This window comes from Patella vulgata, chromosome 3, assembly GCF_932274485.2.
Source record: "Patella vulgata chromosome 3, xgPatVulg1.2, whole genome shotgun sequence".
NCBI classification, from domain to species: domain Eukaryota; kingdom Metazoa; phylum Mollusca; class Gastropoda; family Patellidae; genus Patella; species Patella vulgata.
In genome coordinates, this window is record NC_065881.2 from 45277526 (window position 1) to 45294872 (window position 17347).

General features: G+C 36.2%; 1 protein-coding gene and 1 long non-coding RNA gene across 2 annotated transcripts in view; one reads left to right on the top strand and one right to left on the bottom strand.

Moving 5' to 3' along the window:
* Window positions 1-1421: 1421 nt before the first annotated feature.
* On the bottom strand, window positions 1422-3046 carry LOC126814612 (uncharacterized). The gene is made up of 3 exons (XR_007677678.1): window positions 2708-3046; window positions 1915-2019; window positions 1422-1782 (listed from the first exon to the last, which is right to left on the bottom strand). It is a non-coding gene; the product is annotated as an uncharacterized LOC126814612 (long non-coding RNA).
* A 6788-nt stretch (window positions 3047-9834) lies between these two features.
* Window positions 9835-17347, top strand: part of LOC126814583 (H(+)/Cl(-) exchange transporter 7) — a 141762-nt gene continuing 134249 nt past the window's right edge. The window contains exon 1 of the mRNA XM_050539829.2: window positions 9835-10293. Within this exon, the coding sequence (XP_050395786.1) occupies window positions 10165-10293 (129 nt within the window). The 5' untranslated portion in view covers window positions 9835-10164. The remainder of the gene's footprint in view (window positions 10294-17347) is intronic.

Sequence of the window (17347 nt, forward strand, 5' to 3'; positions counted from 1 at the left end):
AAATTTAAAATGTAATAAATCATTTTTTACCATTATTTTACTGAATAAGGCGGTGGTGGTGTGTGGGGAGAGAGAGGGAGAGAGAGAGAGAGAGAGAGAGTTAAGTTTTTCAAAAAATCAAACATCGATTTTTAAGCAAGACAAAGTAAACAATCGTAATAGTTTGCTCTGAATTATGTTTCCACAATCTCTGATTTCTTGGTAACATAAATATGCTTTACCTATTGTCGTAAGCGGTTTTCTATCGATAAGATAATATGTCATTTACCTGTTAAACATCGGTTGTGCCGATTTGGACCCTTTTTCAGAAACTTACCAAATGTTTAGTTATGTTTCACGAAACATAAAATAATGCGACTTTATTGCAACCATTGGTAAATTTAAAGATACATTTACCATGAAAGTATTTACAGGGTAGTTATTTCCATTAATAGTAGGACTTACTAGAAAATACATTGTACTGGATTTTCTGAAAAACACCACCTGCACCGGCAAAAATGAGAGGGTGACGTAAGGAGCGTTTCTTATGTGTTTATTTAACGGTTTCGAGAATATTGAGAGCCAAACAAGCTCAGTAGAGTCTGGTATTAAACTGCCGAAACGAAGTCCAGTATATTTTCGACCTTCTATTCGTGTATTAAGCCAGGCGCAGACGGGCAACTTTTTCGAGCAACTTTCAGGCAACAGTGAAATCGCTGGTCGTTGAAAGAAAAAATCGCTCGTCTGCGCCAACGGGCAACAATAGTTGCCTGCTGTTGCTCCGAGTTGCTTCTCGTTGCCAAATATCAAACATGTTTGATATTCGACAACAGAAAATCGCTCGTCGCCGAGAAATTGTTCATCTGTTGCTTCAAAATTGCTTGTCTGCGGCGGTAAGCAACTGGTTACACTGTAAACCAAGCGTCCGCTTTTAGAACACCAAATACGCCATTTTAGAACACTATTTTGAAACAGATTTTGAACACTCTTAGTCGTCTTTCTTCTATCAGAACACTATGTGTTTACTTTCAGAACAGTATGTGTTCAGTTTTAAATGGGTTTCCCTCTGGATTTTAGAACACTTGTGACGCGTAAAATGTGTTCAACTTTTCCCCCTTGGTCTTTCAACACATCGGACGCGTAAAACGTGTTCTTTTTAGAATACAATAAGGTGTTCAACTGCATGAAATAAATAAAGAAAACTAAAAGGTGTTCGGTGATCATATTTTGAACACCGTTCGTTCAGAATTTCACACACAGGGAACCAGGCGTTCTAAGCAGACACCGGATGTTCTGTTGTGAAAGACTCTGAAATTTTAACAAACATTTTTAAAAAAATGGTTAAAATAGACTCAAATGATATATTATTTCGTATGATAAAAGCATCGCACAATTTAAAAACAATTTGAACATAGTTTACAAATTTATTTTATTTCCTTAATTTTATAATACAACATGGGAAGAGATAATGTGACAAAACATTGTTTGCGTCGATATTCTTCTATGCCCAATTAAAAAGATTCACCTATTATAATAATATCCGAATCTTAATGTAATATTATTAGCAAGTAAAAAGTTATCTGTGGTAAACTTATTCTGTCTTCTAGTTCTACGTTTACTTTTCGTTCTTCTCTCTTCGCCTGCACACCATCTAGTCGTTAGGATGGGCCTTGGCGCGCACCTATAACTCTTGGCAAGAGTAGGCGGAAAAGCCACCGTCTGGGTAAAATTTCCCTCATTGCACACGTGATGCTTGTTCGTCTTCATGAGCCTAGGAAGATAAACTCCATTTCATTTCCCCACCTGCAATAGAAATATTAACACCAATTAAAACCCAGGAAACCGGTATGAGATATATATTGGGGGTGTAAACTATGTGTAAAGTGTAAACTATGTTTTAATAAATGGATATAATACCTGAGCATATGAACTTACCGTTTGAACGAATCTGCAACAACATAATTCTTTTCTAGAAGACTGTGCAGTCCATTCGGCGGCTTGTACAAATTTTATTTTTTCGTCATCTTCTGTTACCGTGCACTATTATATTAAGGAAAAAACAAGATAACTAGGCTAATTATTATAATAGAGAGTTTTAACGGCCTACTTATCTGCTCCGACTGGGCTAATAAAGACGGTTAAATAGACCATTCTACTAGATAAAAATATTCTATCGAAAAATGGCTTAATACAGTAATATTTTTGTATATATAGACATCAATATATTGAAAATCATAGATGTGGACAATCGATTGCGTCTCTTATACCTTCCTTATCTGTCGCGTCTTCCATGGCCCGGTTGGTGCAGAAAAGTATGAAGTTAATCCCCAAGGTCAGATTATTATTAATTTTGCATACAGTGTTCTGTATACGTAACAGAATGTGTTCTGTATATAACAGAATGTGTTCTATAAGGAACACCATGTGTTCAAACAAATGGAAGGAGAAAATAATTTGTCAAATTCGACCAAAAATTTCTAATACATGTGCTTTTTGATAAGAGGAAATAATGTATTAACACAAATTAATATGCTTGACGAGGGTTTACGAGTTGATTTGGGAACACAGGTCTAGGGCCAGGCCTAGTAGTTTATACAGGGCTAGATTGTTAATCTAGCAACATAACCTAAATTCATATTTCTACTTCCAAATTCATATATCTAAGTTTCCCTGTTACTTTTGAAACAACTTATCTACCTTATTAGAAAAAACAACAACAATACTTTACCTTAAATAACCGTTGTTGAAACAGTCAGAGCCTTAAAGTCAAACCAGCGTCCTGCAAATGGCGATTTTAAAAAAATTAAACGCATCACGTGATGCGTCGTGCGCATGTCCGATGTTGAACTTGAACACATGGTGTCCAACTTGATGTTCCGGTATGAACACCCACTGAACACCATGCGTTCCTTACTGGTCTTCTGCGTCCGTTGTGTTCTAAGTGTGAACGATTTCAAAGACCACTGAAAGAAAAAGAACACAATGTGTTCAATTTTGAACGGATTTTAAGGATTTGCATACGTTTTAGAACTGCGGTGTTCATATGTGAACATTAACGTGTTCACATTTCAACGCAAACTGTTCTAATAAGAACACATTCAGACGTGTCAGGCGTCCGTTGGATTTACCGTTTAACTGTCCAATCAGCGAGCGCTCTACTGTCATGTGATATATGTAATTGTTGTATGTACGGCGCCATTTTGAATGATCACGTGATATCGGCATTCCGGATACATCCGGGGAAAAATTGCTTCTCGTTGCCAGTCAGCGCACACGGGAGACCTCGAGTTGCCAATTGCTCGGAGTTGCCAGTAGTTGCCTATTGCAGCAACAAGCGACGAAAAGTTGACCGTCTGCGCCAACGGAAGTTACGAGATAAAAAAAATAGTGGTAGGCGTAGGTCTATTCAAACCATACATTTATTTTTTGGCAAGACTTTCCTCGAGTCATCACGGTTATGGGGTATATAACATCACTAATTATGAGACGGTGAATAATATTGAATGGCAGATCGTCGGAGGCGGCCCGGTCTACAGGGCCCATCATGATGGGACCCTTCTCTAGAATATTGAGAAAATTACATCGCCACTAAGAAAAGAGATTTAGAGCCCTTTTCTAGATACGACCTGGAACTGTTATTACGTTACCCAAATCTGACTAAAAACAATGTCGGCGTCATGAAGCTTGTACTTTTGATTTGACATTTTCAGATCGGCAAAAGTGTATGCAAAGATGAAATTCTCATGGACATTTTTTCATGCTATACAATTTTTTCTGTGCGTTTCGATGCAGATCGAGAATTCTAGCTGGACTGTAGTTCTGCAGTGTAACGAATAAATCACCCATTGACAAAAGAAAAATGACTGACTTTCCCAAACAAAAATTGAGCGCACCACAACCAAATAAGGTCCGTATTTGCGCTTTGTGAAATGAAATGAAAAGGGTTGATTGCTCTCCTTTTATGTACCAACTGTGCTAATGAAGAAGGGTACGGCGTACATGGCTCATTACACATGTGATTTAGTACTAAAGTCAAATGGACACTTTGTGTCGGGCTCGGGGGCCCTTCCACTGAACTCGGTGGCCCTTCCATATGGGGTCCTTTTGTTGGACTCGGAGGCTCTTTTCGTAGATCCAGTGCCCTTCCACAGGACTCGCGGCTCCTTGCATTGACATTAAAGTGGTCCTTTTGTCGGTCTAGGGGACCCTTCCACTGAACCCAGGGGCGATGGCACTGGTGTCTGGGGCTCTGCTTAAAGGGAGCCCTGCCCCACCCCCCGCGGATATCGCGTTAAATTCGTGTCGGAGGCAGGTGGTCACTCCGCTATAATCCGCTACTACCCTCCCCTCTCACACACTAACCAACTAGTGTCTGGGGCCCTGCTTAAAGGGATATCGCGTTAACTTCGTGTCGGAGGTAGGTGGTCACTCCGCTATAATCCGCTACTGCCCTCGACTCTCACACACTAACCAACTAGTGTCTGGGGCCCTGCTTAAAGGGATATCGCGTTAAATTCGTGTCGGAGGCTGGTGGTCACTCTGCTATAATCCGCTACTGCCCTCCCCTCTCACACACTAACCAACTAGCCAAATATCCTGCGTGGTGTGCACCAAGTGCCCCCCCCCCCCACCTCCGCCCTGCGGTTTCCCATCCTGGTGTGCACTTGCCTTCATAGTCATTGGTGACCTGCAGCCATGGAATTGATTATCAAGTTGACTTTTTTCAAACTTATTACATAGAGAAGTTGAAGACAAGATGTGCCATTAATACTTTCTTTGGTTCGACTATTGACATATTTATAGCCATATTAAATCTATCGCCCGTACTTTACTAGCACAAACAAAAATCGTCGCCGTATTTGCTGTACACTCCTGGAGCAATCACAAGGTTTTAAATTCAAATATTTGGTTGAATTTATTCAATGATAAATTTGTTTGTTCTGTATATACCTTGACCCCTGTCAACTCGCTCATAAAGTTAAAATATCAAATTCTGTCGTAAATACGCGCGAATCTATCATTGATTGGTCTCACTAGTAGCATTTATGTTCTCCTTTTTCATTAGTTGTTTTAAAAAAAATAATAATTAAACGGGCAACATGACGGCATTTCACTATATTAAACAAAATATAAGAGCTGAGTAGTGTTATTTTGTTAGATAGTAACTAAATGTGGAATATATAGAAGCTACCGATTTTAGTTATAATTCACCGATTTGAATACTTATTTGACCAGAATGTTGTCTCTTCAAGGGCCCTTCTGTCATAATGCCATGACGGAATGTTGGGAGACCAAGACTTAGTGGTCTAACGCTCTGTAAATTATAATATCTATTATCTAAGCTGGGAGCCGCGGAAGCTCAGTGAATAAGACGCTGGCTCACTAACCCAGAGGTCTTGGGTCGCTCCTTGTGTTCGCCGAGAAAGTTCTTTGTAGAGTTTTGACGCGGACCCCTTTGTCAGTGGTACAGAACGGAGGACCAGGCAAGGACATCGTATAGTCATGGGCGTCACACAAGGGGGGGGGGGGGTCGGGGGGGGGGGGGTCTGATTATACTTGGACCCCCCCCCCCCCAAATGTCCATAGTAGGCCCTAACTCCTATTTATTTACAACAATTATTAGGATTAATTAAGATTCTATCTGTATAAAACATGTACATATCCCAATATGGTTTACATTGCTAAAATAAAAGACAGAGAGAATCATCCTGGTAACATGTGTCAAGTGAAAAGTAACTGTGGTCCATAAAATTGTGTCTAGTTAGCCTGTCAGTAATAATTTGTTAATTTTTTTCTGCCATGATAATCCATACTGCACGCAGCGACCCATCTACGTCATACTTCCCAGAATGATCTATTCTCAGCCGGAGCTAGCTGTAGATAGGCAGCCTAAGTTTGGGATGATGATAATCGCATGTAGGTAACCAAAAACATTATCGCCTAAGCCAAATATTTATCGCCCGCTCAGCCAGCCACGTAACCATAATGATTTGTTTATATTTTTTAGGGGTTTTAAAAAAGGGTTAGGGGTTAGGGTTGCGGACCCCCCCCCCCACCTAATATATATTTCACGGCTACGCCTTTGCGTATAGTCGTTCGGACTGGACGAAAAACCGAGAACTAGTGGCCGTGAAAAGTGGCCGTGTATCGGTGTATACCCTCCCATTTTCATCAAAGAGTCGAGAAAAAGTATGGGTATAAAATACAAATAAAAGTGAAGGATGAACAAGAGTATAATATAATCAAAATGAAATTATAATACAAAAGATGACAGCACCAAAAGAGAGAGAGAGAGAGAGAGAGAGAGAGAGAAAGATAATAACACATAATAAAACATATACTTTACAATAGCTAAAAATGTGAAACAACGAAAAATTACCTATACACTATTTTTATATATGGGCATAGAGAGTACCCGATTATTTGACAGTAAGATATATAAAAAGTGGTTTCTTGAAAGAATTTAAGTTAATGGCCAGTTTTAAATAAGATGGTAAAGAATTCCATAGGTTTGAGCCTCCAAAACGGATGCTGTTTTCTTTTTTACAATATTAAGCTTTGGTCCCAGAGTGATTAGTATGTTGTTAATGATGGTGTAGGAAGTTTCATAGAAAGACAAAAGATTGAACAGATAATTAGGACAATGTTTAGATAAAATTCTGGAAATAAAATTACATAAGTTGTAGGCATGACGGTTTTTTATTGTTAAAAGTTTTAAGGTGTTTATTGTCGGGTACAATTCAGCGATATGATCGACATTAAGCAGTAGTTTTAAAGCCATGATTTGTCGCCTAGAAAGACATTCAAGAAATTTGGAGTCACATGAGTCCCAGATTGGAGAACAGTAATCAAAATCTGTCTGAATATGAGCATTGTAAAAAAAAGAGTGCGGTAGGAGAGCGGGGGATATTGTTTAATCTTTCGGAGAAGGAAAAATTACTGATTTAATTTTTTAGAGATGTATGGAATATGGTCTTTCCACGTTAAATTATGATTTAAAACGACACCTAAAGTTCAAAGGATGAGACTACTTCTGTTGATTCATTGTCGAGTTTATGTCAAGAGTAGTGGGGAGAAAATTTCTTTTTTGGTGGGTTGTAAAGAGCATTTCTCTCGTTTTTGTTATAGTATGTTTCGTTCCGTTTTTGTTACACCAGGCTTGTATTCTGTCGGCATCAAGCTGTAGTTTTGTTTGGAGAACTTCAACCGTTGGACCAGAGGTAGGCTTTCGCATCGTCAGCAAAGAGGTCAGTTTTGGAAGAGATTTAATGGCAAGTCATTAATGAAAATATTGAACAAGAGGGGTCCTATTATCGATCCTCGAGGTACGCCATAGTAAGTACCTGGATTCTGTTTTTTCAGTAGGATTCTAAGAATTGTAATGCATTTTGAGAAAATTTAAACCTGACTGATTCATATATAAAAGGTGATATTTATTTAAATACTGACTAAGATGTCCGTGAATATGTATTTCGAGGTCTTGTGATACAGTTCAGAGAATAGATATAGACCTATAGTTATTTGGGTCATCCTTAGCTCCAACTTTGAGAATTGGAATAACCCTAGCTTGTTTAAATGACGAAGGATAGGTATTGTAATTTATTGATAGGTTGAAGGCATGGGTAAGGTTTTGGGAAAGATGATCTGCACCAAACCGAAGAAAAAGTGAAATTACTGAAGAGACTCTTTCACAAAAGATACATTATTGAAGGGAATATGGAAAGATGCATTTGTCGGTACTTTTGAATCTATGTGCTCTTTTAACAGATTATTGTCGTAAGATAATGAATCTGTCACGTCACCATTGTTCGAGTGAAGTATTTTATCGGGGATTTCAGAGAAAAAGCTGTTAAGGATATTGCTATCAATTGGAATCATCCATACTGCATCCCATACTCGTTCGGGATTTTACCATCACCAGCGAGATTTTGAAGATATTTTGATTTGGTTTTTCTAATCATGGCTTTTAAACTATTGCCACATCTTTTGAATTCTGTTTCATTTTTGTTTCTCTTATGAAAATCGTGTTCTTTCCTTAATCTTAATATTTCATTAGTTGGCCATTGTGGTTTTACAGCTGTTTTAACCCGTCTAGTTCTTATGGGGGTATGTTGATTAATTATTGGGGTAACAAGATTATACCAAGCTGTAAGAACGTCTGGAGAGGTATTTGCAAGATAGACTTCTTCGAAATTAATTTGACTTATATACTGAGAGCCATAGAAAACGCATCACATTTTTTTCTCAAATATTTTATTACTAGGTGGTTTTGTATGTATAATATTATGCAATACTATGAACTATTGTTTCACACAATGCTCCCAAATACAAAAAATATTGGCCCGTGTGCAAAAAAAAAAAATTGCACGAGATGCACATGAAAAACCCAATATTCACGTGCGTATTGTGTGTGAGCCCTTTAAAAGCATGTTTTCAACTTAATGCGCAGTACATGAACTGTGAAACGTCAATATGTCGTAATTTGTTGTTGGACGTGTGAAGGAATCGAGCTAGAGATGCCGAGACTTACTGAAAATCAACGGAATGAAGCCATTGGAATGTCCAGGGCTGGCATGTCTACACGTGCTATTGCCAGACACTTCAATTGTCATCCGTCTACTATTGTAAGGTTGGTGGAACGTGTTCGAGTTACTGGATCAACACGTGACCGTCAACGTCCTGGTCCACAACGCGTTACAACCCAGGCTCAAGACCGCTACATCCGGGTCACTCATCTGCGTGACAGATTCCGCCCAGCGACTCGAACAGGTGCAGCAGTCGTCGGAAGACAAGGACCAGTAAGTGCCAACACCGTAAGACGTCGTCTAAGAGAAGTAGGACTCAGTGCACGACGACCTTATGTTGGAGCTATCCCCAGGGATCATCACCGTCAGCGGCGTTTGATATAGGCTCAAGGACACCAGACATGGAGAAGAGTAGACTGGCAAAGTGTGCTCTTCAGTGATGAGAGTCGCTTTCATCTTTATCACGCTGATGGCCGTCAACGTGTGTGGAGACGTCTTGGGGAACGTCTTGCAGACTGCTGCGTCTTCGAAACGGATCGATGGGGTGGGGGAAGTGTAATGGTGTTGGGAGACTTCACATTTCATCACCGGACCGCCCTACACATTTGCAGAGGTCGCGTTAATGCTGCAGCCTACCGTGATGATGGCCCGTGGAGGACACACGCGCTACTGACATCTGTGTCGTACTTTTGGTTTTGACACCTCTGATCTTGTACCCTTGATTACAGATTAAACATCCATAAGTGTACAAATGTGTTGTTATTGATGTGTTCCCATTTGAATATTGTTCACAATAAGAAGCAAAATAAATAAGATATGTTTACAGGATCATTTTGTTATACGAAAAACTAAGTGATGCGTTTTCAATGGCGCTCAGTATATATCGCGAATATAGTTTTCGTCACTGAAATTTCTGAAAAATCTATAGGAGACCTATATATGGCTAGTTTTAGGAATTTTTACACCTTACTTTGACCATGTAATACATGTGAGGAAATGGTCTGAGATAGAATAACACGGGATTTCAGTTTCTATGACATGAGTTGGAGAAGATACAATATTGAATAACATGATCAATTAAAGTTGAAGAGGAATTAGTTACACGGGTAGGAGAGAAGATGACTAAAATAAAACTTATTTGTTTGGTCGTTTTTCATGTATTGATATATAGGTGTTATAATAGATTTCGTCACGAATGGGATTAAGGGTTTACGTGACCATTCCTATGCAATCGAGCTGTACAGTCAGGTGATACATATCGACATATTCCTGAACGATTCACTTCCATGTCGTTTTTTTTTTTGTTTTTTTTTTTTTAACAGAACAGTATTGCGTAAAACGGCAAACCGCGCTTAATCCAAGCTTCGACCACGTGGCTAGCAAACGGGGAATATAATCCAGTGTGCCAAGTGATTGGCAGTGAGAATGTTGTACCTGCAACTAATAGTAGTCTTGAGATATTGTTATTCTTGTGTGTGACTTTTCTAACGACGATATCTACGGTATCAATCTAGCATGTTACTGCGATTCGGGGTTACATGAGCTAGGGCAGGGATATTCTGTTAGCAGATAAATTTGTGACCTGCTGATAGCCGGTTGATCGCTATAAGTTTTAACTCACAAGATTTGCGGCTTATCGGCTGCGGGATCCGACCTATTCATGGCTTCACATGCTAACGGCGATATACCTATTATTATGGAAACCGCAATAATTGATGATGAAGTTGAGGATGAAACTAAAGGTGGCGTAGAGAATAGCAACGGTGTTGAAAATGAGAAATCTGTGAAGGTAAGCTCTTTTTTTAATAATCAATTTTATTTAATTAACATGGTTTCCTTACTGAATTATTCATTACCTACAGTAGTGATTGCTTGTCTGCAAAGCATTAATGATTTCTTTAACATTTGTTTTTTGGTTATCATATATTTACGTCAAATGCGCCTTTTCATTCACTTGACTTTGTAAATATTTATATTAAGACCCCAATTCATAATGGTTAGTTTACTTCAGTTATTAATACTGTATTATTTGATATATAAGCTAGATTATTTGTGCTTGATCAAGCATGACTTACTGTTATTGAATAATAACATATTTTATTGAAGTAAGTATAGACCATGTTTGAATATAATCTAATTTTGTACATGTAATAGGGGCTATAATGCCAGATAATAAATAGGGTTTAAATAACACCTGACAATTAATATAAGTTACTTATCAACTCATTGATAGACACTTTATTCTTTTTTAATTCGATCTATATCCAAATATTCTTATAGGTAGTGTTCCAAATTTCAAAATTATAAAAAAAATTATTGGGTGAATTATTGATATTTCACTCCCAGAGATACACTTGAAATTGCAATGATATCTCCCCCCCCCCCCATGAGATTTACACTGTACTTTGCAGAACTTTAATTTAATAATCAAAACAGACTTAACTCTCTATACTGTAACTAATTTCTAAGAATTTGTACTGTTAGTATTATAGGTCTTTAGATTAGTTCTAATGCTGCATAATATGCTTTTACAACAATATTATATCTACATTTATTGTAGCCTGAAACATTTATATTGGTATATAAATTATGTTATTCTTATTAAATTGAGTATTTACTATTCAATTATAAATTAGATCTAACCATCTATTAGTCATTTTAAGGAGAAAATGAGACATTTCAATATTATGTGATTAATAAAGTGGATCAATACTTTGTATAGATCAACAAGGGAAATTTTCAGATATTAATGTATTACACAGGCTAAACCCACCCCTTTCTGCCCTTAAAAGTTTTTAAAAAAATAAACCAAAAAAACCCAATTCTGCCAAGAAGAAAGTTATGGGAACAAAACTTGTCGATACAGGACTCAATCAATAAGTAGGTCTACTCAGTAGTGTCTGTAATGTGAATGGAGGCAGGTTTGATGTTATTAGGTATGGAGATGTGAAGCTATAAGAGGATTATTATTAATCTTAGATCCTTGGTATTTTTCATTGTCTACACAGATATTAATTAATTTTTATTTAAACATGTGAAAAGATAACATAAGACATTATTAAGTATTTTTGTGATCAAAAGGTCCTAGGGGAGTAAGTGAGTCTCAAATCAGTTTCTCCTTAGGTGAAGTAGGGTAGTTTCATTCCCTAGTTACTGTATAATGCCTGGAGATGATGTTATTTTCACCGATCAGCCAACTTGCAGCATGTGCAATGCATGTGAACTCTTACCTATATAGTTTTTGCTTACATCCGTGATTACTTTTTTCTGTCAGGTTTAAATCTACATGTTATTGATACCAAGCATGTTATTGTACCAGATTGTTAAGATACATTTTAAAAGTAAAAAATAAGCACTATAACCACATGAGTATAAAAAGACATTCGTGAAGAATAGACTGACTTTTATAAAAAAGATAACGTAATTATTAGTAGTATATTTGTCTTAAAAATACATTATGCGAGAGCTAAATCTGCCAATTGCAGGTCTTTCTTTAGGCCTGAAATGTTATCTAAATTATTAATTAGACATTAATTAACTTATCCAGATCATAATCAACTCTCGATGTCATCGCTAGCCTGCGATATTTACTGGATTATAATCCAATCTGCTGCTCAACGCTCATTCATGATTAAATTTAAAAAATGGATAATCGAGACTATGTTTTTTATCGTACCGACTTTAGTAATGATGATCGAGGCTAGGCCCAAAATTCAATTGCTAAATTCTCGGTTCAGAATGGAGCAGTTTGACTGAAATTTTCAGCAAATTCCCTTTACATTATCTAGTTTTTAACTATTATAGTGAGTACTGCCAGCTCTTTATCTAATCTCCCATATATCTTTAAGAGAGATGAAGATGGCAGTGTGAAATCAATAGAAACAAATCTAAACTTAAATGGCCATAAATTGACTAATCTGAAATTTGTTTGGACCAAAACGATAAATAGAAGTACTTTTGGTTATGTTTTGTGTTAAAGGGACTATCCCGATTTGAACAGAGAGAGAGAGAGAAATGGGGTTTAACGTCCACTCGACACAAACTAGGTCATTTCGGGACTAACATGTTTTTTAAAAAAAAAAAATTTATTTCAATAATTCGCTTGCGCGTAGGGGTCTTAAGCAGTGGGAGGAAACCAGAGGACCCGGAGAAAACCCACGTACAACCTTAGATTCGAAACCACGCCAGTTGACTCAATGACAGGCTTTATGATACAGCACGCACATGCTAACCATTCGGCCATCCAACCCCACGATTTGAACAGAGTCTCAACAATAAATGTCTTAGTACGTATGAAATTGAAGCGCCAAAATATAGAGGAATTGTGTATTTACCTTGTCTCAATATATCAGCTCAAAATATTGAGTTGTTTGGATTAGATTTTGGGTCAATTTTTTCGTTGGGTGACCTGATAATCAACCCCCGTTCTATTAGAGGTCTCTACAATGAATGACCCATGTGCTGTACTTCATAACGAAAGGTAAATTTCACCTACACATTATTTTTATAAAAAAAAGTCTGGTTTTATCCAGACACTGCATAATACAAGCTTGGGACATCGGTCTCCATTTCCAGATAAAGACTGGCGGGTTTAAGTTCTTTGAAAACGTACTACATATATTGAGTTAGTTGCTCGGCCCTAAGGTAGAGAATTTTAAAGGATTTTAACACAAAATTCAGCAGTTTAATTCTCCAAAATATTATCGGGATTGGCCCTTTAAACTATATTTAAAGCTGTAAGGAATTTAAAGTATTAATAGTAAACAGGGACATATCACGGATTTTCAGACGGCGGGGTGAGAGGGGTCCAGAAATTTCAAACCTCCATATTGAAGTGTTGTAGTGACAATATGCGAGTGCAGGGTGGGAAAAGCACACAACGTGCGGTCTGGGTAGCCTACCCTTGAAAATTTGGAAAAATGCAATGCTGTAGCTGCCATTTCCGACTATTTCGGGCCCTAGATACCCCCCTCAGACACGCACACACCAAAGCGTGCCTGGTAATTTTGCATTATTACGTCCATCCTTTCCAAACAATGTAATACAGTTGCATAATGGAAAGCCCTCAATTGTTTGTACTAAATTCAAAACTAAATGAAGAATGGTGTGTGATTATGTTATCATTAACCATTTTTTTTTAAATTTTTGTCCTATCATTTCTTGACAGCAAATAAGTTCAATTTTTTCTAGACCTCCAGTCAATCTCTGTAATATTACAATGTTTTCTTTACCATTCTGCACAAGAAATATAAATATTAATTGTGTTATATATTTCACATACAGTTAGTCTGTTTAAACCACCTATCATCCCATTTAGTTTTGCCAACCTCGTGGGTTCCTCCCACTGCTAAAGACCCCTATGTGCAATCAAATTGTTGAAATAAAACTGAACCATATGTTAGTCCTGAAATGACCTATGTTGTGTCAAGTGAACATCAAATAGACAGCTTTCTGTATAATGTGACATATTATCCAATGAAATTATCGGTTTAGTCCAGCTATTATTATGCAAGGTATACTTGGAATTATGGGAGACATCTTTAGAGCAGCAGAGAACGAAATGAAACAAAAGTTAAATACAAATAGTCTGTCATTCATCCAAAGTGCCCCTATATGAACCACAAAATCACTCCCCTCAAAAACCTATCGGATCAAAAGTATAAAATAATTAAAAACAAAATGTTGATTTCTATTTTAATCACATTGGCATACAGTACTGTAAATTTAAAAATGCTGGATTCAAGTTAACATTAGTGTAAGAGTGCATTAAGTAAAAAAAAAAAGAGAGACAGCTGACACTAAATTCATTATATTATATTGATTGTGTGTTATTTTTCTGTCAATCATTTTTGGTTGTCTAATCTTTGGTGACTTTAATAGATAGACTGTATATGAATTATAAATGTATATTGGATGATTTAATCCCTAGGGTTTTCTTCTATTTAATGAACTAGTATAACCAATGTGTTACTAGTCAAAAGTGTTAAATTCATGAATAGATAGACATCCATTGAAAGATATTAGATATTACCAAGCTTGGTCATTATTTTGGCCACTAATGTTTTGTAAATGATAAACACAAAAATTAACTGGTATATATATTCCTGGAAAATTTGTGTATCATGCAAATTATATTTATGTTTCAATCTAGATTTTGATAAGATGTTAAAATCTTATCAAAGTTAATGTTCATTTTATCATTTTTAATGTATCTTATTTATTATTACTTCATCCATATAGCATACAGAAAATGGTGATAATTTTGTGGAAGGAGAGGTCAGTGCTATATATGTGGCATTGATATTTGTCATTGATACATTCAATGCCACTTTGAACCCATTCACAGTGTAACAGTATTATGGATGGCAACAAAAACACAAAAGCATGTTTATTAACTGAAACAATTCAACATTATTATTCACATGCCACATTGAATCATCTGATTTAGTTAGTACATGTTAGTGATCTTTGTTTGAAAGGTAAAAAATAACTTGTAAAATGTGTTAGTTTGTTCATAATGTTTAAAGTACTAGTCTTGTATTTGTCCATGCAAACTTTATGTTACTTAAATTATCCACCTATATCTGCCATTATCAGGTTCCTACAATTCTTTTATTCTTTTCAAATAGGTTTAAGTGAGGATTGGCAACTCTATTTTATGTACACTCTTTTGAACTATGTAAATGAACATCCCAGCTTATCATGATTATACACATATATGGGACTTGATAGTTAAAATGTCCCTTGGATCATTGTATCATGCAAATTAAACAAATCTAATTTTTTTCATCAAGGGTTTTAAACATTTTATATTTAAATCTGTTATATTAAGTAATAAAATATGCATTCAAAAATTTAATTTGACATTGAAACTTTTGCTGAAAATGTTGGGTTTACATTTGAAAATGGATACCTAAACTGATCAAAACAAAGTGTTATAATCTCAGGTTTTAATCCAATTAAAGTTTTTATTGGCTCAAAGTAAGAGTGTGGTTCCAATTTGCACACTTTATATAATGCACTATTTTTACTACTGTGTACACAAAATTAGAGTGTGCAATCTGTGTTTTTCTAGCATTTTTGATTCTTTTGTTTGCATATTTGGTGCCATGCTGACCTATTAAGACATATGGAATTGGCATCACAAAACACTATGTTATTTTAGGGATAGTATTGGCAAGATATTAAAGCAAGGATTTGGCTGGTATTTGTTTGGCAATAAAGATCATGATGGCTGTCTATGAATCTACCAACTGACTACCATATGGCATCTCTTTTTTCTTTACCTCACCATATGGTATATCAAGGTTGTGGACCCTCTAGAGGTCTAAATTTTTATCTGATTTTGATGAAACTTGAAATACATGTATATAACCCAAGGATCTTGGTTCCTTTCAAAATTTGCACACATCGGATCTTAATTTCCTGAATTATGGCCCTTGATTGTACGAAAAATCACGTTTTTAGCTTGTGTTCCCTCTAGAGGTAACAATTTTTATCCGATTGAAAAAAATGTTTGAATATATCACCGTTACACCCTAATGATGGTTGAGTTCGAATTTCTTGAAAATCAGACCAAATAGTGTATATATATATAGTATATCAAGGTTGTGGACCCTCTAGAGGACACAATTTTGATCTGATTTTGATGAAACCTGAAATATAACTTTATAAGCAAAAGATCGTGGTTCCTGTCGATATTCGCGCATATGGCTCTTGATTGTACGAAAAAATTTGTTTAGCTTGTTCACTATCCATCTCTGGCAAAATGTTCGCGTATCCTGCCTGGCAGCTGCTGGTTTCAGGTGTTGGCCGAGAAAGTTCCTCACAATTTTCCAACCTGGTTTCCCCCCTTGTCAGTGGTGCAAGCCAGAGGGTCTGACAAGGATAGGGTATATATTTTTTGACATGTGTAAAGGAACAGGTGGGAATTTGATGTAGAATAATTGTAAATGACACTGCCGCACAAAATTTACCTCTGGATCTTTTTATTTCATTTCTTTTTCAACAGTAAGGTCCATATTACAGCTTTAAGATCTGTTAGTACAGAAAAGGTTTGGTGATATATAGGTGTTCAGATTATATTAGATTTTATGCCATATTTTGGACAGATCTGCTTAACCATCACTGGGATGGTGCCTATTTATTATCATTATATTGATTTTGTCTTAAGAATTATTGGCCCTGAGCGCTTATTGCTTGTTAGCCTACAAGTAATTTGTTCAGATTTATTCCTTTTGTAATAATTAGTATATCCATAGGGGATTCATTCAGAAATTGAAGATCTAGTTGGTGGTTCATGTCTACAAGTGTTTACAAACAATTCATAGTTGAAAACCTGTGATTGTTTTTCCAGTAAGATGTCTAGAATAGAACTAAAGGCTCCTTTAAAACATGATATTAATATGACTATTGAGATTGAGTGGTTATTCTTGGAATTAAAGAAGTTGCAATGTTGCAAGTAGATTTTGATCTAGTTGACTTGTGATATTGTTTTGAGAATTTAAATTAATGGTTATTGAAAGGTAAATGGAAGATTATTCCATATTCATCTTGTAAAAATTGATGATCAAAAGTTTTAAAAGTGAGAGAATGTATCAAAAGATTAAAGATATGATGTACACAGGTGCAACTCATAAATTTACTCCTGGCTTTGAAGAAGTAAAGAACTATATGATATCTTGTAGTATAAATTTTTATATATGGTTTAGTTATTTTTGTACAACTTTATCGTGTTATCATTCTATGATATGAGGAGACATAATTTTAGTTTTTGTGCTTATTTTCATGTAGAACAAGTTATGATTGACATCAATATTTTTGAACATTTGCCACTAGTCATT